This window comes from Artibeus jamaicensis, unplaced genomic scaffold (assembly GCF_021234435.1).
Source record: "Artibeus jamaicensis isolate MK-2021 breed Jamaican fruit bat unplaced genomic scaffold, CSHL_Jam_final contig_585, whole genome shotgun sequence".
NCBI classification, from domain to species: domain Eukaryota; kingdom Metazoa; phylum Chordata; class Mammalia; order Chiroptera; family Phyllostomidae; genus Artibeus; species Artibeus jamaicensis.
The window spans coordinates 12,962,758-12,985,232 of NW_026521894.1; the positions used below are offsets into that span (position 1 = coordinate 12,962,758).

General features: G+C 34.2%; 1 protein-coding gene across 2 annotated transcripts in view; it reads right to left on the minus strand.

Annotated features, from left to right (window-relative positions):
• Positions 1–22,475, minus strand: part of DYNC2H1 (dynein cytoplasmic 2 heavy chain 1) — a 317,131-nt gene that overhangs the window by 258,842 nt on the left and 35,814 nt on the right. For both annotated transcript variants that reach the window (XM_053670464.1, XM_053670463.1), the window contains exons 19-31: positions 19,365–19,480; positions 18,357–18,484; positions 14,635–14,784; positions 13,770–13,975; positions 12,884–13,039; positions 12,676–12,790; positions 12,000–12,170; positions 10,639–11,021; positions 8,961–9,093; positions 8,743–8,860; positions 7,020–7,132; positions 5,228–5,347; positions 1,470–1,620 (exon numbers count right to left, since the gene is read on the minus strand). In XM_053670464.1, coding sequence (XP_053526439.1) covers positions 1,470–1,620; positions 5,228–5,347; positions 7,020–7,132; positions 8,743–8,860; positions 8,961–9,093; positions 10,639–11,021; positions 12,000–12,170; positions 12,676–12,790; positions 12,884–13,039; positions 13,770–13,975; positions 14,635–14,784; positions 18,357–18,484; positions 19,365–19,480 — 2,060 coding nt within the window. The remainder of the gene's footprint in view (positions 1–1,469; positions 1,621–5,227; positions 5,348–7,019; positions 7,133–8,742; positions 8,861–8,960; positions 9,094–10,638; positions 11,022–11,999; positions 12,171–12,675; positions 12,791–12,883; positions 13,040–13,769; positions 13,976–14,634; positions 14,785–18,356; positions 18,485–19,364; positions 19,481–22,475) is intronic.

The window sequence follows — 22,475 nt, forward strand, 5'->3', positions numbered from 1 at the left end:
TGGGCAAATGAAAGCATTGCCATTCAACAGGAGAGAGATGCTGGTTCCTTACGGAAGGGAGTGAACACACGCCGGCCTTCTTTCATTCTAAAGGCAGGTGTGAAAAACATAGACAACATGCATTGAACTTCTATTTAGGACTATGAAAAGTAAAAAGAGTTAGAAAAATTGGGGAAGATGACAAAAGTGCCATCAAAACAGCAAAGAATTTATCTTTTTACTTATTTTTTCTTTTTGCCTGTCATCCCTAGTCTTGGATGCAATGAAACAGAAAACCCAGATCTCTACAGACAGGGAAAGCTCCAGGAGAAGGAGTCTCCAGGTAGCCACAGTGCTGGCAGTTGAGACCCACAGGTGCCTTAAATTCTGAAGGAAGGGAACACCCCTCTAAAATCAGAGGAGCTACGATCTGAAGAGAGTGGGACAAACCCCACTGTTCTTTTTCTCTCTGTGTTCTCCCATCAATTCACTGAGGACATGTTTACACTCACAGAAAGTGCGCAGGAGAGTATACAGTATGTGAAACCTCAGCTTTCTGGCAGAGGACCAGAATGGGAACAGAAAAGAGATTGGAAAAATGATCCCATAAACTTGCTTATGAACTCAGGCTCACCCTCAAGCTATGCATATCTTATCCTCCACAAAAAACCAAAGACTTTGAGAACTGGCCACTAGACGGTGCACATGTGACACAGATCTGAATAACACTGTAGACTTTGAAAACACAACCCACAGTAGAACCACAAGCCACAGGAGGCTTGCTGGTAATTTGTGGCCTGAACCCAACATGATCAATTGCTAAATGAAAAATATCAACATTATCCAGAGGATTCAAACAGGACCCAGATTCTCATCACACAATGTTCAAAATGTCCAGGATTCAATCCAAAATCATTCAATATGCAAAAAAACAAAAAATAATAAAAATGAAATAAATTTAAAAAAACACCTCAAGTCACATAAGAATAGTGAAAGAAGACATTTTCAGATGAAGGAAATCAATGAAAATTCATAGACAGCAAACAATCCTACTCTAAAAGAAATGCTAAAGGAAGTTCTTCAAAGAAAAGCAAAAATGATACCAGAAGGATACTTGGAGCATCAGGATGAACAAAGGGCAACAGAAATAGTAAGCATCTAGGTAAATATAATAGATTTTGTTTTGAGTCCTTTAAAAATGCTTGAGGGCTAAAAGCAAAAAATACAATATAACCTCATGGAGTTTTCGATGTATAGAGATATAATATATAACACAACTACAAGATAAAAAGGGGAAGATAAAGAAACCTATAGGATGGTAAGGTTTCTACATTTCATTTAAGTACAATATAAAAGTTAAGTATGTATATTGTAATTCCTAAAGTAACATAAAAAATTATGAGCTGGCCCAAAAAAATAAATAAATGAATGAATTAACATAGAATCCAAAACAACGTTCAAATAACTGAAAACAGAACACTTTTTCTTACCAGTGTCACCCAAATCCTCGGCACTTGTATCAATGTCCGTATAGTACTCTAACTTTTTCACCAATTGTGTTTCAATCTGATGAAGACTATGATCTTGTATAGCATTTTCTACATCTTCAGTAAATTTAATCTGCTCTGCCAAGCATAGTATCTATTGAATTAAGAGAAAAACTATTTTAAAGCTGAGTTTACTGAGAAATATTTCATAAACATGTGAAATGACACCTTTTTCCCAAATATTCAATTGTATACTGTACCCAAATGTCTTTTTGGCACCTCAGATATGAATAGAGAAATACAGTCACAGAAGAAGCATCCTGTGATGCAGCCCAACCTAACTCCTCAGAACTCATCTCCTGCTACTCTCCTTTAGGCCTAGTTGGTGGGTCTAGAATCCACCAAGCTTACTGTAACATAAGGCCCTTGGTACTTTCTTCCCAACTCTCCTCACATATGGCTTCTTTTCAAACAGTAGGATGCAAAGATATCAGAGTATAATACGTTTTGTTTAATAAAAAAGCAATCTGCTGGCATTCCAAATAACCTCTCAGTATATTACTACAATTTCAAATTCCAATTTTATCTTAAATTAAGATTTGTCATATCTTTCTAATACTCATAAAAGAAACTAGCTATAGATCAATATCGATAGCTTTACATTTATATAAAAAATTAAATGTTCACACTACTTCAGAGGCTTTAACAGTACTTATATAGCAAGGCTATTAATAAAGCAAATTATATATTAAACACCAGTTTCTGAAAACATATTTAAAATAGTTTCATACAGTTATTAGATTAACAAGGTAAACCAATATCCTCCTTTAAACTAAGAATAATCCATCATCATTTTAAAACACTCTATCTATTCAACAATTACTACTGAACAGTACACACACACATACACATTTCAGCATCCAGATGAATAGCATCACTCCTATTTATCAGATTAACTCACTTAGTTATCTATACTTGCAGCTAATAATTTGATATAGCCAGCTAACCTGCCGTCTTATTCTAGCTTAAAACACTGTAGAAATATCATATTAGATTTCTTTTATGAAAGAGAAAGCCAATTAGTAACTCTTTCAAGGGCAAAGTTATGTACCATTTGTTGTAGTACCAAACTCACCAACTTCTTTACTCAGATACATGATGAAGCACTTAAACAGATCCAAATCTGCTCTTTGTGAAAAGACTTTGCTCTTTAATTATTTTCACATGAAAATGTTCTCTTACCAACACTACACTAATACTGACACATAATTCCTTTTAAGCAACTCTTGAATTTCAATATTTTAAAGCAAATTAATCATCTCCATTTCTAATAGTATGCTATAAAATTTCTGTGAGAGGCTAACAGAAATGATAGGCAAGATACAGTCTTGGCTAATTGTCAAGTCCCATTCCCATTAAGATATCTGCACAGGCACTGCCATCATTAGTTATCTATAATGGAATGGCTGTTAATGGTGCTCTGCAAACACTATATGATTTAACCATCAAAATGAGTTGGCATGTCAGTATTATTACATTCTCTTATCTGTCGAAAAGAATCACTCAGAAAATAACTGGAAAAGGCAGCATTTGAACCCAGTCCAATTCTTTCTACTTTAGTATGCTGCCTCCTACACGGACCAGAGAGTACATCCTCTCATCCTTACAAAAATACCCTTAAAGAACTGCACTAGCAGTACGTAAAACCTGCACCAGACATTCATATGGTGAGTTATACGTGTCTATCTCCTCGTGAGAAAGCTTTGGCATAAAGGTTTTTTTAATTTTTAAAAGATTTCATTTATTTATCTTTAGAGGGGACAGGAAGGAGAGAGGGAGAGAATATCAATGTATGGTTGCCTCTCATGCATCCCTGCTGGGAACTGGCCTGCAACCCAGGCATGTGCCCTGACTGGGAATCGAACCTTGATCCTTTAGTTTACAGGCCCACACTCAATCCGCTGAGCTACACCAGCCAGGGCTGACATAAAGTTTTCTTAAAGTTTTCTAGTGTAACTGCTAATACACTAGAATTCTTCATTTTGATAAATTAACTATGGTGGACCCTTAAAACATGGGTTTGAACTGAGCTGGTTCACTAATATGTGAATGTTTTCAATAAATACAGGGTAGGCAAAAGTAGGTTTACAGTTGTTTCTACGCATAATACAAAAATTAATAAATAATAATACAAGAATAAACTCTGTTTCACATACTCACAACCATAAATCTCTTTGTCCCACCCTGTATACTACTGGCACTCCATGTCCCTGAACGTGGTGGGTTGAATCCCATGTTCAGGGGATTCAGCCAACCATGGATCAAAAATACTGTTTCTCTGCCACTTTATATAAAGAACTTGAGCATCCTTGAATTTTGGTATTTGCAGTTAGGGTGGGAGTGGGGAGTGAGGAGGCAGAATGAGGACTTGTTCTAGAACCAATCACAGATAACCAAGGGACAACTACAGATCATTTTGGGGGGAGTCAAAAGTTATTCACACTGTGTGGCAAATCAGCACTCTTAATTCCCAACTGTTCAAGGGTCCACACTATTTTTAAAGCCCAGTAGTAAGTTTCAGGTTCAAATCCAGCAACTCTGTTAAGCCTGCATCCTCTAGTATATCTCCTATTACAATTGCCATTTCCCCAGTTCAGTTATTATGCAATTCTGACTTTTGAAGACTGTTTTTAATATTGTGTCTTTTATTCTACATCAATTTAAATCCTACCTGAAAGTTCACAGAGTTATAGGAAACATTTCCAGAGGTAATAAAGCAGTTTAACTCTGACTTTTGCAATGACATTATTCATTGATGATTACTTTTATTTTTCTCTAAGAACTTAAGATTTATTAAAACATATTTGAGTTTGACTCAAAGTGCTAAAAGATACAAGTGGTGTGACTGACTAAGACTCTAAAAGTTCCAAGCTTCTGATTTAACTTCCCATACTTTAAAAAAAACATTTTTAAAAAATCCTATTTCAATAACTACTGTTTTAATCTGAATCATAGAACATCTCAACACCTACCTTTCATGATCCCTAAGAATTAAAGTTCCTGATGTCCTAAACCTATAGTGCTAGTCTCAGCCATCAATAAAACAAATCCTGAACAAGGCAGAATACTTAACACAACTCTTAGTATTACATTTATGTTAAGCCCTGGAACAAATTTTGTAAGATTCATATCTAGGATCCAGTGTTTCAGGAATGAGTTCCTATTAACACAGAGATGTAGCAATACCTACCATATAACTTAGCTCTCAGCTTTGCTGCCAACATGTTAGTTCAGTGGTATGACCATACTTTCCATCTACACTAACACCCTGCTAAATTCCTGTCTGTACCACCACCCTCTTAGATAATCCCATGGGAGGGGTGGGGGACAGAATTATACATCCAGTGCCTTTCCAACAGTGATGAACAACTATCCGGACAGAAGACGCTGCTGCATGACTAATTCCCCCTCCCATTCCATTCTCCACAGCTTGAATTGCTTCGATCTCAGCATGCCTTCTGCTTGAAAGCATCTAAATTACACCAAACTAATGGAGACAGAAGAGAAGTTCACAAGGATGCAGTTCTTCCCTCACATTTTACAGTTGAGGGAACTGAGACTCAGAAGTTAAGCAATTTGTCAATGTTAACTGTTAGATACAGGGAACACAGAGATGCCAGCTGTCTGAGCCCCAGGATCTCCAGGTCAGGGATCATGCCATGATACCATGCCTTGCTACATTCCAGACATAAGCTCCTTACCTGTGAAGGGAACAAGGATGGGTCAATTGCACCTTGAAAACTTTGTCCAGTAGTAACACATTCTGCCAGCAATTGTTTCAAAGTTCGTTTCATTTCCAAGGCCAAATCATTTAACCAAGTCTGAATATAAAGTTAGAAAATGTCATAAAACATGTATATAATCCATTGACTAACCCTATTCTTTTTTTTCAGTAGGGTGGATTATATAACTTCTTATTAACTCCTACAAATATAATATGAACATTTACAAAGTAACCCAGTCATTCCATCATTATGGCTAATTAAACTAGAGAGCTGGACCAATAAATCTGAGTCAAAGTGACTGGCCGACTCCCCTGACTGATATTATCCTGATGCTCTCGTGTTCCAAACCTTGCAGCCACGGGAAGAGGCTGCTTAGTCAAGATGAACTATCTTGCTTGGGAGTTAAGCTGCCTCTTAAATAAAACTAAGCTTGTTTCAAAGTCAAACAACGTGTTTTCACTCATGTGATCATAAATAAAATAAGTTAAAGTTAAAATAATGACTGATAAAAACCAGTAAATATTTATGAATCACTACGTTAAAAGACTATCATTTGCAATAAAATCTAAGGGCAAGAACTACAATCTTAAATACCTTTTATCATCACTTACTTTAACACTAAGCTTTAGCTTTATTTTTTTTTCAACTTTAGAGCACTTTCCAGTATTACAAGTAGCATGACCCTTTACTCAGCTCAAAGCCAGTGAAGCAAAAGAGTGAGTGAGGATCTGTGCAAAACAACAGAGGCATCTACTCTGCTAATCATCACAAGAGCACCCAGACTTCTATTTTTCTTTGCTGGAAAAATTGCTCTAGGCCAGATCTTTTTTTTTTTAAATTTTTTTATTGACTATGCTGTTACAGTTGTTCTATTCCAGCTCTTAAATAAACCTTAAGCTCTTCCTCTCTCTGTTTATCTGGTCCCAAAAAACTAAAGAAAGGAAAACAATAGCAAATAGAAACAAAACTCTTCATCAAAAGTGCAAGTTTCTTAACAAAACTGTGCTTTCAATTGCCTGATAAAATGTTCAGGCCTAATCAGAAAGAGACCTCTGGCTAAGCTGTATAAATACATCCAAGGTAAGACATGGCCCTTGACTTCAGTTGGAGAATAATTTTGGAGCCTGAAAATTACAATTTAATGTGATACAACCTGTTGCTATTTGGTTTTAGCTGAATACCTATAATAGGCCTTTGATGGTTCACTTCCAGTCCTACATAACCAATTAATCATAGCTATGCAGTAAATGCACTGGCTTCAAGCTTACTAGTTTACCTAAAAAATAAATCTCACACATCTCATATTTTAAAAAGAGGACTAAGATTTATAGAGTACTTATGTTCCAAACACTACATAATGTATTTAAAGATAATTATCTCATTTAATTTTTTTCTTTTTTTATTTATTGTTACTCAGTAGAAAGCCTGTTAAACAAAATTAAGATTCCCACTTCACAGATAAGGAAACAGATCCTAAGGCACATAACCAATAAGTTTTGAAGCTAAGATTAATACCAAAGTCTTTTTGACTCTAAAGCAAAGGCTCTTTTCATGGTTACAAGCATACTGCCTGTCTTCCAAAGACTAAAAATCCACGTTCTCTCTAATGTCAAATCATTCTGAACCACACACAAAAAAATCATTTTTTAAAGACATGAATTTCCTAAAAGGCCTAAATTATCAACTTTACCCTGCAAATTAACTAAGTAATTTTTTACATAAATTTTATAAATTCTTTTATTTTCACACTTGAGAAAGAATTATTTACCTCTACATTATCTGATAGAAGAACTTTATTTTTAAAAGGTACAACTTCTCCCTCTAAAGATTTCATTGCTGTTATATGTTTTGAATCCTCATCAAAACACACACTGTTAATACCTATAATATAAAAGCAACAATTAAAATACAAAATGATTAAAGATAATTACTAAACATCATATATAATTACCACATGGCATATACCTCATAATATGTATTACAATGCAATAGGATTCTGTTAATTATATTATATAATGCAATAGAACAGCTTTTCATAACCAAAAATGGGAAACAACCCACTCCCATCAACAGTTAAATGAATAAACTGTGACATATTCAAACTGTAAAATGTTATTCAGCAATTAATATATAGTTATAGATAACTCAAAAACATTATAATGAGCAAAAACAAGCCAGAAACAAATGAGTGCACAAGAATATATACAAGATTTCAATCACTTCTCGGCCTTTTGGCTAAGATCAAGTGTATACAAGATTTCACTGATACTGAGACAGAAAGATGAGAGGAAGGGAGGAGGGCAAACAGGACTTTCCTTACCCAAAATCTGAACTTTGCTTTATATTTGACAACAACAAAGAAAACATGAAAACATTACTTAATTTTGACCTTCAGAAAAACCAAGTAAGTTATTACTTTCAAAATGTCAGAGAGGTAATAATTAATAACTGACTAATAAGTAGTAGAGCCTGCATGCAAGCCTTCTGATTTCAAGAGCTCCTTTCACTACCTCCCACAGCCCACGGTTGCAGATAAAAACGCCTGAAAGCTCCAGATCTGCAGTGCTTATGAAAGCTTCTGTAAAGCACCAGAGAGTAAATACTTTAGGTTGTTACAGGCCATAGGTCTGTGTGTTCATAGGAATGCATGACTATGTTCCAGCAAAACTTTATTTAAGGAAAAAAAAACTGGCACTGGGCCACATTTTACCTGTGGGTCTATAGTTTGCTGACCCCTAATTGTATGTGAAGATAATGAAAAGTTTCTTCTTCTTAAAGTTAACTTAAAAATATGACTCTTTTCCAACAAATTAAATATTTTAAGAAAAAAATAATCACCATTATTTTTGTAGCAAACTAATTCCATTTGCAATTACCCAATAAAAGTGATTCAACTAAGTCAAAGAATATGTACTATTTACTCTACACTTTTTCAGATAATCTTACCTATTTCCATAAAATAATTATTATCACCAGGTAATCTTACCTATTTCCTTCCATATGGTAATTATTAACTATATACAAATCACTCCCACTTATACATCTTCACCCCAGATCTCTCTGATGACAAAACTGCCCACTGGATATCTCCACTTGGATGTCATTCAGGAGACCTTAAACTTAATAATGAAGGGACAGGTTCTCCTTCACTCCAAGCCTCTGCAGAGCCTATTGACTGTCAAATCCCCATCTTTGTCCTGTCTAAGACATATACATCCTTCAGGTTTCATATTATAAATCACCATCTTTGTGATGTCCCCAAACTGACCTAAATGCCTTCATAGACGTAGGTATAACACCATGTACTTATATAAACTATAGGAATTGTCATACTATACTTGTCAAATGACTAGCTTATCTTCCACACTAAACTAAGTTCTTTGAGTATATGACCTATATTTTACTTAATAGTCTACCTAAGAGTCTAACATTATGTCTGGCAGATAAGCTGAAATTCAATAAATATCTGTTGAATAAATGTTGAATCTTACCAGCAAACAGCTTCTTAAGATGAGATTGAATCACTGAAGGGTTAGTAGACTGGCCCAGTATTTCTAACAAATCATCGTCACCAATAAAATAAAATCTTGGAAATGCTGAGCGTTTTTCCTAATAAAAATAAAAGAAAAAGGAAAGCCTTATCTTTTCAAATAATTATTATAGTAAGAAGCTTATAATTTATTAAAGATTGAAAAAAGGAAAAACATGCCTCCAAAAATTCATTCAGTGATTTCTGACATCTCTGAAGCTGATCAAGTATTGTCAGCAAAGAATTTCTGATTCCTGCATGAGTAGTCAACGTTGTGACTCTGCTGTCCAGCTTGATGTCAGTCATTATTGATCTACAAAAGAAGAGCAGCATTTTCACATCTATTTTACAGTTTGATATCAAGGTATTTATTTTTTAACTGGCTTAAAACAAACTAGAGGTAAAACTATCTAACAGCAATTCATAATTATGCTTCTAATAAATAATGCTAAAAATTAATAACACCCTATTATCATTTTAACTTCCCATATTGCAAATTCTATCATTTCATTTATTCACTAAACAAATAGTAAGCCCCACATAATGGAGCTAGTATTCTAGTGATGGAGAAAAACATTAAATAATTTCTCAAAACATTTAAGTGAAATTATGATAACTGCTAAAAAGGAAAATTACAAAGTATTATTAAAGTGGCTAACCAGGCAACCCTAATCTATGGCTTCTTTGAGGAAGTAATTTAAGCTGAGACAATAAATAAAAAGAAGAAAGTTGGTGATCACAAGGGAAACAGTCTCTGATGAAGAGCCTGGGAGGAAGCTTGGTGTGCCCGAGAAACTGGAGGCTAGAGCCACCAAAGCGACCAAGGGGAGCTGTATAAGAAAAGGCAGAGAAGGAGACAAGGATCATGCTTTAAAGCAACAAAGGAAAGAAGTGATGAAGCTTCATTCAGAAAAAAATTATTCTGGCTGTTACATGAAAAACTTACTAGACAAAACAAGAATAAGCCAGAAGGTTAGGCAGTAGTCAAAGCTAGTGACAACAAAGGTATTTTAGAATAAAATCAAACAAATAGAAATATAAAGGATATATTAAAATATATTAAATGGTTTAGAATCAACAAAATTTGCTAATTTCATGGATTTGAAATGGCAGGAGATGTCAAAGATTCTATTTTTGCCTTTGAGTATTTATTGAGACAGAAACCTTAAAAAGAGATTTGTGGGAAAGGCATAAACTTAAGATTTTAGTTCTGACTTGATGATTAAAAATGTTTAGTATAATCTGAGCTCAGAAAAGAAATACAGGCTTGACATAGAGGTTGAGGAGACATCAGCAAATAGAAGATAACTGATACTTAAAAGTGCCTAAAATCATCTAAGAAGAAAATACAGAGTGAGAAAAGAATCTAAGGCTGAAACCTTGAAAATACCTACATCCAAATGTTTTGAGAGGTCTCAGCACTGGGAACTAGGAATAGAAGAAGCAGGGAGACAGGCAAAAAGCCATGTGAGGACAGTACTACAGAAGCCAAGGGAAGGACTTTAAAGAAAAAAGAATTGCTTAACTCTGTTAAATACTAACCGGAGATAAATCTAAATAAGGAATGAAAACTGTCCGTCAAATTTATAATAGCAAAGGCGTAAATTGGTAACTTTCAGAAATATTAGGTATATACAGACGATGGTAAAACAAAAGTGGTGAACAATTCAAAATGGTTCTAAAAGTACATGGCTGAATTGGAGAAAATAGCTCCTTAGAAACAGCTATGTATCTGGTAAAGAAAGAACTGAAGTAGACAGATGACCATAGCAATGCAAAGGTAATCAGCTTCTACTAAACACCTTAGAATATGAATACAACTGCCATTTGTGTCTGTGGCTCATGTAGTTGTACTGACCTAAAGTCTTCATCGACTCGGTTGAAGCGTGTCTGTTCTTTAGGCAGTGCTCCACGGCCAAAAATGGGTTCCAAATACACCCACTTTCTCTGAATATGGTTTAAGTTCTGCAGGTACTCATCTAATTGTGCAAGTTTTCTCTCCCAAATTGACACTTTATCTTCAAATCCTTTATAATAAGGAGAATCCTTTAAGGATTGAAGGAGGCATCTATTATCTCCAACTTGATTTACTATGTCTTTCCAGTCTTTAATCAGCTTGATGGTTCGACTTTGGCTGTCTTCATAATCAGTCAGTGTAAATACTGCTCCAACTCCCCAAAGATCCAGTTCACGTAAAGCTTCTCTGATTGTAACTTCACCTTGTGCCCGACTATTTAAATCCTATTTAACAGGAAATACCCATATTTATTATTCCAACATTAATTACCATATAAATAAATTGTAAGAAGTCTATTTCACAGGAAGATATATATTTGATCTGGCTTTATATCATATGACAAAAAATGTAAGTGGATATAATTTACGTGAAATAAAAGAGAATTACTGGCTAACTTATCCATGGATATCAGATACCAAGTACCCGGGTTCATGCAGTCAAAGAATATACAAAGTTCTGCCTTATGTTTTTTACTTCTAAAAAAGAAAGACAGAAAATTCAAGCATCCATAGCAAAACACAAAACAATCTGGTTCATTTGAAGTTTTGCATACCTTAGGCATTTTATTATAACTTAATTATAAGTTCTGGTATATCTAAAGTGATTAGCAATCATCCACATTTATCTTCTACAGTAGTGATGCTTTACACCCTCACAAGTACCTACATATGCTCCAGGGTTATCAACGAGCACACATTTTAAATAGGAAATAGAACAGGAGTCCTTTTATTATTGTATTGGTTGGACAGAGCACAACATAGAAAGTCTGCCATTTATGATAGAATTGTGACAAATTTTACTTTACTTGAAACCTTTTCTAAATCTGGTTCTTGGTTTAGCTCTGTTTTTTTGATATCCCTTAGCTTCTATTTATAATATATCCCACGGTTTTAAGTATATTATATGTAAGATGATTTGTATTCCTTTGGTTTTTGATCAAAGCTGACTACATTCTTAAAGTAAGACATTTTTTATTTCACATTTTTTCTCTCTCAAAGAAGGGGTTTATGTTATTGTTTCTTTAGTCCTATATACAGTGCTAGATATATTCAGAAGTATTACTAATGAAAGAATGATGGAATAATGGAACACTGTCACTACTTAAGAGAAAAAAATTAACTTGCTGTTTTATTATATAACCAAGCAAAATCACATGTGAACAAAGGTCAGATATATGAGATATTTATAAAAATGACTCTTACTTTAAGGTCTGAAGCTTTGGCAACAATTGTATCAGCTAATCTGAGAAGATCACCAAACAATAGTTTCTCTAGACTAGTTCCCCTTGGAAGTCCAAGCAGACGAAAAAGGTCAAGCCAGTGATCTGGAGAAAGATGTTCCCCTCTCACATATTTCAAGACAGGAATTACAGTCTGTTAAAAAAAAAAAAAAGACATATGTACATGCACAGTACACATGTATGAGCAAAATGCAAATTTCCATTCACTGTTTTCAGTATGAGGTATAAAAATTTTAATCATCTTATTTAACAATCTTAAAATCACACTCTTAAACAGAAATTATATGAAACTTTTTATTATGGATACACACTAATCACACTTTGTAGCTAATATTTCTATTTTTATTTTACGATATGACTTATATTCAAAACACACTAAATGACACATATCCTAAATTTCTTAAAAGTATAAATACTCTGGTTTATAACTTTAATCGGAAATTTCTTTGATAGCCTCTTTCATATTGGTAGCTGAAATATCAATTATTTCTATGGTTTACTCTATACTTCCTATTTTTTTTCATGTAATGGAATTATTTAAAAGTATAGAAACTAAAGTTCCAGTTCAGCCACTACATAATCAAAGAATACATGAGTCCCAGGATCATTTTTAAATAGAATAAGTAAAACTATCTTACTTTATATCTGTCAACTTCTGATTGTAATTTCACTGTCATTACTGAATGTTCTTCAACTTTTCTCAATCTGTCATGCCAATTCATCAAAAATTCCTCAAACAGATATGTCTTAGTCCTATAAAATACCAGAAACACATCTTAAATCCAACTTATATCCTTCCCCAAAATCAAAAATTGTAAAAGTCTCAATATTGTTTATGAATCAAACCGAAAAGTAATCCAATCTTCTTTGGCCATTTCCTGAAATCCTTGCTGAAACTCTTCATAAAGTGCCCAAACCTGTGCACAGCCCTCAATGTCTTTAGAGATGCTATTTGCCAAAGAGAAGTTGGGTTCTTCCAGTCCAAAATGTTGGCAATCATCACTATTAAAAAAACAGTGAAATATCATTACATTTTTTAAAAAGTGAAACTGTTACATACCAGCATTATTTAACTGTTCCCTGTGTGTGCGCTGTAGGCACACGTATTGGATAGTGGAGGTGCACGCAGGAAGTCGATGCCAACTTCACGTGAGAATTTTACTTAGTCATGAGCTTTTCTAAATTCATTAATATAAACTTTTATAAAGGAGTCAAAGTGAAGTTGATAATATATATAAATATATTTTATGGACATTGTATGTAATAGGTAATAAGTATTCAAACTGCATATATTTATACATTAATCTGAGAATATCCTCAGTTGAAAGGGTTAGCTTTTAGAATCAAAGATATCCTTCATCTAATTGGTACAATTCCATTTCATAAATGTGATACTAAAACTTCTATTCACCTACGAAAGCAATTAGTTTATGGCTACACTTACCTAAAAAAACCAAACCTAAAACAATGCTCAAATTTAATACCCTGCAGCATTATAACATAAAACAACAAAATTTTTTTGAGCTCTCTTTTTATTATTTTGCTAGATTTTTTCAGAAATCTTAAATTTCCATTAATTTTATATATTCTATAAGCAGTAGCACTTGTTATTTTTGTTGAAGTTTATAAAGAAAGACATAAAGATAACAGATATAAGAAATTCCTAACTTAATATATAAATATGAAACATTTTTTCAAATGAGCACTATCAGTTTTAAAGAAAAAAACATACACCAGCTTTTTTCTTATGACTTCAAGATCATCAAACTCAATTTTTTTCTCTTTTATTAACTTTGCACTTTTATCAAGGGTATTTTGCTGGCCAGTTTCAATAACATCATCACCAGGCTTCAGTTGGTCCCAACGAGCTTGAAATTTTTCCAATTCTTGATAATAGATCTGAAGACGTGATTTCACATTTCCTTTCATCACTTCAATCTATAAGCCAATAGAGTTTATATCATTTACTTCAGAGTAAAATCTCACTTTATTTTCACAGGTCTACTTCTATTTTCTACTTAACAAAAAAATACCAATAGTACTTTTCAAAAGATTGTTTTTAATTATTGAGTTCAAGTGCAATAAAATGATTCAAATGAGTAAAATTAGATCACAAATTTACAAGTGATAATCCACAAACATGTGATTAACAGCACCGACAGGCAAAAAGGTAATGTGATTTTTTTTTTAAAAAAGACTATTTAATGACTGTCAGTTGTTCTATCTAAGGGCATTGCCCAGTCTCCGATACAGCTAAAGGGCTAAGCGATGGGACATGAGTGCAATAGATAGATACATGCAACTTTCAGGCTGTACCCATTACAAGACATGATACACAGGCAGTAAAGAAAATTTTTATAAGAAAGACTAAAAATAATGTTGCATGCATTCCCGAATGGCAGCAGGTAAAGATAACCTATGTGAAATGGTCATCATTATATAAAGTGTCTCAGTATATAGAAGTACTGAGGGAGGTCAATTTCATCAGCAATATAAAACTTCTTATAAACGTAAGCTATAACAGAATGCAGATAAGCAAAAAATCTTACGTGAGGAAAAACTGTTTCCATTTAACAAAATGACTAAAAGGTGCTTACCTGATCTTTAATCATAAGTTGGTGACTTTCCATCATCAACTCAAATTTATCCCATTTAGCTTTCAAATTGCTAATGGTTTCTAAACCTCCACCTGCCACAGTTCGTAAAAGTCTGTTTTTATCTTCAGCTTCTTGAAATAAGGGCAAAATCTAAAGGTAAAATAAAATAAAATAAAATAACCTATTTTATCAAATTTCTTAAAATTCTATTTTAATTTTTGTTTCATAATTTACTTGATTAAAAATCAAGATATTTCCTTTTAAATAATTTGTTAAATTCCTGGATATAAAGTTTCTAATGCTTACTTAACTATTATTATATACAAACTCAACCAAGGCACTCTGACATAAGAAGTCAAAAAAGGAAAACAGAAATGGAAATTTGAGACTGAATAAAACTGTAAATCCATAAAGAAAATACTATAGCTGTTCAAAGTAAGGTTCTTACAAATGTTCCACACATTAGAAAATACTAAAAAAATATGAAATGAGTGATTACCTAAAAGTGTAAGTTAACTAAATTATCCTACTTAATGAAGGAAGAAAAGCCCTGGAAGAGACAAATAAAGAAGTAAACTCAAGCTCCTGCGCTCAGTTTCTACTTGAAATGTCCTGAGTTGTGTAGTTTGTTCAATGGTCTGGGTATAGGAATGGGTACTAAACTGCTTGAATTGCTTCTAAGTCTTTTAAAGCACTGTAAAACAACAGTGTCCTTTAAATTAATATCTGTACTTTCACTAATCAACAAAGCAATAATTTCTGTACAAAGACTTTTTAAGTCACTGTACATATATAATACACAACAACAAAAAATTCAAATATATCTCAACAACCATTTTACAACCTCTGAGCAGCATCAGTTCTATCTGAGATACAGAAAAAACAACAGACCAAGGAGCCACGTTGTACTATAAAAATCAGTAAGAAAAGAGAAAAAAATTGTCAGGTTCTAGTTTTCTACCTGAGAACAGAACTGAGGTTAATCTGTAAAGACTTTACAACAACTTCCTAGTCTGTCTCCATTTCTATTCCTTCAAACACACATACCAAAGGAGAGACAGGTCAAAACACCATTCTATACATCTTGCTCCTAAAAACATAGCTTGACTCCCCAGTGTCCACAAAATCAAGCTTAATATCTTCAATGTGGCTCACATGACCTAATTCTGCCTAGCTCTTTATATTGACCCAAGTCACTCCTTCCTGCCTCACATGTTGTTCCCAGCATACAACATTCATTTCTCTCAGTTCTGTGATGATATACTCCATGCTTTTCCTCCCACTTCTTTCTGTCTAGTTTGCTGCCTCTGCATGGTCTTGAACTCTGAATTTTGGAATGCTCACAATGGCTTATCAACCAAGTGCTCTCAGTTTAAACCCATGGCTTTAAATATTGTGGATGTAAAAATGACTTCCAAATTTATATCTCTAGTCTTTACTCTAAATTCCATATTCCTCATTTAACTTCTACCTGACATCTCAGTGCGGACCACTTCCGATCTCCAAACACCTTCCTAGTCATCTTCATCCCAGTAAATGGTACCATTAGCCTACCAGCTGCTCAAGCCTAAGACACATGTTCATTCCTCTTTCTCTAACCTCCCTCTGTCTATGCATGAGAATATCTTCTTGGTTTTAATTCTAAAATATATCATCAGTTTTACCAGTTCTCTCCATCTGCTCTGCTGCATGGTACAAGTCTCTACAACTTTTCATCTACCAACTGCAACATCCTACTAATTAGACTCAGCCACTCTAATCCATTCCCTACAGAGCATCCAGAGTAACTGCTTCCAAAAGTAAACCATGCCATGTCACTCCCCTGTTTAAATACCCCTAAGGACTTTCAATTACACTTACAAAAAATCCATACACCTCATGATTGTCTAAAGGTACCTTCATAAGCTGGTCCATGCATACCTCTCCAATTTCACCTCATACCATTTTCTTCCTCGAATACTATGGCTTCCTCAATAACTAAATTTATTGACAGTATTTACATCTATCTCTTCCTTGAGCATATCAAGTCCATTTCAATCCAAACATGTATTTTTTGTTCATTTTACTAGAATGATATCCCTCCAAATCTCAGAATGTCCAGCCCCTTGTCATCCAAGTCTCATTTCAGATGCCATCTCTCTGAGAAGGTCTCCTATGAGCACCTACCATAGAAGTAACTTTCCTGAGTTGAGCTCACTCTCTCACTTCTGTCACTCCTTCTTTCTCTCTCTCTCTTTCTCTCACCTCTCTTTCCCTTCCTCTTTCTCTCTCTCCCTCTCCCACTGTCCACCCACAAGAATGTGTATATGTGCATTCCATAAGAATGGAGCATGTTCACAGCTACAACTCCTAGCACAATGCCTGGAATGAAGCTAGTATCAATAAGTATGTGTCAAATAAATAAATGAACGAATGCCTCCATGCTTTAGGTAACTGCTACAGCTCATATTTCCATTGCTTCTTTGGTTAATTCCTTCTACTAGACAAGTATGTTATTTTGTCTTTAAACCTTCATTTATACATTTAAGCCTATTATACATTTAAGTCTACTACATCATAAAAAATGTTTATAATTCCTCCCACTACCAAGGTATATTACTTCACTCATCTTTAAACTGTCAATAATTTTAAGTCTACCACATAGCAGGGACACATAAAAGTTTATATTCTTGTTGGAATTACTTCTCCTCCTTCCTATAAACATAACTTATAGGGAACCAGTCCACATGGCGATGGCAAATGTAGCTCAGCCCTGGCTCAGGAAACCGACAGGTGTGAGATGGCACACGGGAGCCAACTGCACCATGGGGAACCAGGCCTGCGTATATCTAGGCTGCTTTAAGGCTTGTTTTTGCTAAAACTCCCTCACCCTGAGTTAAAACAATAGATGTTTAATGTATATCTTTGAAATAACTTCCTGAAGTCTGTACTAAACCTCCCAAAGACGGAGTGCAACCAGTTTAACTACTTTTTCCCTTGCATTTACAACACCCTTTTCTTTGTTATCTATAAAAAGTAATCAACAACATTTTTTCTTTGTTATCTGTAAAAGGTTATCACTTAATGCTTTAAGTTGAGCATAATGAACTAGAACCTTCTTTAATATAATGCTCCCCAAAAGCAATAAAAGCCTGTCCAGGCTCTCACTCAGAGTGGCCATGCTGTCCCTTTTCCCCACAGGACTCCTGCAGTCTGTGTGAATTTGTTCATCGCATCCACAACACCTCGGACACCACTTGTCGGAGTCCTTTCAATAACTAAAAGCATTCATAATATGTTTTATAAAACTTTAGCTTGCCTCTTCTGGACTCTATCCTTCTGGATGTTGTAGCTATGAACCTTTACCATCTGTCACCTTTGTCTCTAATTATGAGCTCCTCCATTGTAAGTGTGTATGTGTGCGTTGCCAATCAATTCTAACTTTACACTTTACTGTGCTAAGATTACAACCCTAGAAGTAACAGCATGAATTATTTAAATTTAGTCTTATTCTAATATGCCACATCATAAAATACACTGCAAAAATAGGCGTTATTGTTACTGCTTAACTATACCAACAAAACTTCAAGAATCCAATTGTGAACTGACCATTTGGACCAGATTATATGGACTTCCTTATAATACTGAAATTATATGATATTTCTAAATTGTCACAGAATATCAAATCTTAACATCTCCAGTACAGTTAAAATAACTTTAAAAATTTACTTTGTCCCTCTCACCTCTGGCTTCTGCTCTTGTAGCTTCCTGTACTGCATATTTGCATCACCTATCTCTTCCACAGACTGGGGCATAACTGATAAGACTTCCATAGCCTCAGAGACAAATGTATCAATTTCATGTAAATGAGCTGAATAGGTAACATTGAAATAAGAAAAAATACCATTACCACCAAAAATATTCAATTACACAATTCTAAATCAAGAAGTATTAGAAGTACTGTACTTTTTGGATTATAAGACACATGTTCCCCCCCCAAATTTGGGAGGAAAGGGGGTTGCATCTTATAGTCCAAATTTAGCTTGCCTGGGTTGCTGTTGTTGGGGGAAGGGCAGTAGCCTATGTCATTTATGTTATTAAATATTTTACCATATTTTTTGCTTCAAAAATTTTTCCTATTTTCTTCCTCTAAAACCTAGGTGTGTCTTATGGTCCAGTGCCTCTTACAGTCCAAAAAATTTGGTAATCTAATACATTAAACCCTAAATTACCATTTTCTTTCATAAAACATAAATTATAAAATGTGGAATAATCAAAGAAATTTCTTCTCCTGAAAGTTCAGTTATTTTACATTGCACTTAAAACTTTTGAGTAGGAAGTTAAACATACTTATTCTTACTAAAATGTACTCAAAATTGGGAATTTTTCAGTCTTAAATAATATGCTAAAAATATCAGTTTGAAGGAAAAAAGGAACCATATAGTATCTTGCAAAATACTAGTCATTTGAAGAGATAAGGAGAAACACATTGTACCAAAATTAGCGACCTGTCTCACTAACATAGGCAACAAACTGATTCAAGCAAAAACTGCAAATAATAAAAATGCCTTAAATTTTTAGAGCTCTTAAGAAACAAACATGAATTTTCACACTTTTTTAAAGTTATCATTTTAATCATATTTTATTTCATAATACCTTCTATATCAGTGTCAATTCTAATCATCACTGGGATTCATATTCCATAACTACTAAAGTACATGCCTCTATAATAAAAATATAAGTGTCTTTACCCTGGATAGACTTCTTCAAAGAAATAACAAGCACATCAAATAACTTCTGGATGAGATCATCAATCACAGTCTTCACAGGGCTACAATTAATATTTAAACAATCCACCTTGACAGCACTGAAAAATGCCAACAGACATATTTTAACATGAAAAAGAATAACTAGAAGGAAAGACTATCATTATTATACTATCATTTTGAATTGCAAATGTAACTCAAAAGTATAAGAATAAACCATATTTAGAGTTCATTTAGCAAATATGCCATCCACATACAATTATGATTTTCATTAATTTTTATATTACACTTTTTATTATCCATCATACAAGTTTATTAAAAAGGCAGGAATATGAATTACTAATATATCAACATAAATATATTTAAATATTCACAAATTTTATTTGTCACAGCACATAACATATTTTAAATACTTATAAAATATATTCACTATCCCACAAAGTACAAATAATAGTAATAGGGGAAAGAAAATAAGGATAGAAAGTGAATATAGATTACTAAGGCACTTAGAAAATTAAAAAAACACATATGTATCAAATGGACAAACATATAATGAGTTGTTTTTTATTTTTATTTTTTATATATATTTTTATTTTTTAAATCACTCAAATACCATTGTCTCCATTTTCCCCACACTGCTCACTCCTACCCCACCCATCCCTGTCTCCTACCCCTGATCCTACCTGCTTTGGCTTTTTCCATGTGTCCTTTATATTGTTCCTTGGTGACCCTTCCTCTACTTTCCCTCAGTATCCCTCTCCCCCCACTCCTCTGGTTACTGTCAGTTTGTTCTTTATTTCAGTGTCTCTGGTTATATTTTGCTCCCTTGTTTGCTTTGTTAATTAAGTTCCACTTAAAGGTGAGATTATACGGTATTTGTCTCTTACTACCTGGCTTATTTCACTTAGCATAATGCTCTCCAGTTCCATCCATGGTGTTGCAAAGGGTAGGAGCTCCTTTCTTCTTTCTGCTGCATAGAATTCCATTGTGTAAATTTACCACAGTTTTTTGAGCCATTCATTTACTGGGGCACTTAGGTTGCTTCTAGCACTTGGCTATTATAAATCATGCTGCTATAAACTTTGGGATGCATAGGTCCTTTTGAATTGGCGTTTCCGGATTCTTAGGGTAGAGTCCCAGCAGCAGAATTGCCAGGTTGAAAGGCAGTTCCATTCTTAGTTTTCTGAGAAAATTCCAAACTGTTTTCCACAGTGGCTGCACCAGTCTGCATTCCCACCAACTGTGGACTGGAGTTCCCTTTCCTTTATAACCTCACAAGCACTTGTTGTTTGTTGACTTGATTCATATCTTCAATTGTGTGGGCAAACAGAGTGCTCTCAGACTACTGGCAGGCGTATAAAACAATACAACTTTTGTGAAGACCAATTTAGCAATGTGTATCACCTAATTTTAAAATAGGCATACGCTTTGTCTTAATAATTTCATCTTCATAATGTCTTCTAAGGAAATTTTCAAGGCAGATTCCAAGTTAATACACATTTATAATAGTAAAAACATAGAAATGAGCCAAAGGAAAAAATGGCTACATTTTTTTTACTTTCATTATGTTTTTAAGTATATTTTATTGATTATGCTATTACAGTTGTCCCTTTTTTTCTCTCCTTTATCCCCTTCTGCCTTGAATCCCCCCTCCCTCCAACATTCCCCTCACCTTAGTTCATGTACATGGGTTCTACACATAAATTCTTTGGCTTCTACATTTCCTATACTATTATCACCACCTGTATATTTTGTGCCTACCGATTATACTTCTTGTTCCCTACACCTTTTTCCCCCATACTCCCTCTCCCCCTCCCTACTGATAACCCTCCATGTGATCTCCATTTATGTGGTTCTGTTCCTGTTTTAGTTGTTTGCTTAGTTTTTCTTTTTACTTTTTAGGTTCAGTTGTTGATAGTTGTGAACTTGTTGTCATTTTACTGTTCATACTTTTTATCTTCTTTTTCTTAGATAAGTCCCTTTAACATTTCATATAATAAGGGCTTGGTGATGATGAACTCCTTGAACTTGACCTTATCTGAGAAGCACTTTATTGCCCTTCCATTCTAAATGAAAGCTTTGCTGGACAGAGTAATCTTAGATGTAGGTCCTTGCGTTTCATGCCTTTGAAAACTTCTTTCCAGCCCCTTCTTTCCTGTAAGGTTTCTTTTGAGAAATCAGATAAAAGTGTTCTGGACAATTCTTTGTAGGTGTCTCCTTTTCTCTCGCTGCTTTTAAGATTCTCTCCTTATCTTTAATCTTGGGTAATTTAATTATAATGTGCCTTGGTGTGTTTCTTCTTGGATTCAAATTCTTTGGGACTCTCTGAGCTTCCTGGACTTGCATGTCTATTTCCTTTGCCAAGACTGGGGAAGTTTACATTCATTATTTGTTCAAATAAGTTTTCAATTTCTTGTTCTTCCTCCTCCCTTTCTGGTACCCCTATGATTCAGATGTAGGAACATTTGAAGTTATCCCAGAGGTTCCTCAGCCTCTCCAAATTTTTTGAATCCTTGTTTCTTCATTCTGTTCCAATTGGATGTTTATTTCTTCATTTTGTTCCAATTTGTTGATTTGAGTCCTGGTTTCCTTCCCTTCGCTGCTGCTTTCCTGGATACTTTCCTTTATTTCACTTTGTTTGGTCTTCATTTCTTCCTTTATTTTGTGACTGTACTCAATCATTTCTATGAGCATCCTGATTACCAGTGTTTTAAACTCTGCATCTCATAGGTTGTGTTTCTCCTTGATGTTTGTTTATTTTTCTGGAGTTTTGATCTGTTCTTTCATTTGGGCCATATTTCTTTGTTTCAGCACACCTGTTATGTTGCCTTAGGTATTTGCCAGAGCCAAAAAGGGGCAACCCACTTTGCTGTATTGTGGTACAGTCTGGATATTTCTTCTTTAAGTCCTTGGTTGTCGGACTTCCAATCAGTTTGATTTTCTGACAGTTGTGGTTGTTTTATGTTTTTAAATTAGTTGTCATCCTTCTTTTGGTTGTACAAAGAAGTGAAGCATATCTACCTACGCCTCCATCTTGGCCAGAATTCTCTGGCTAAATAAGTTACTGTACTATATCTGTATCATTAAAAATCACAG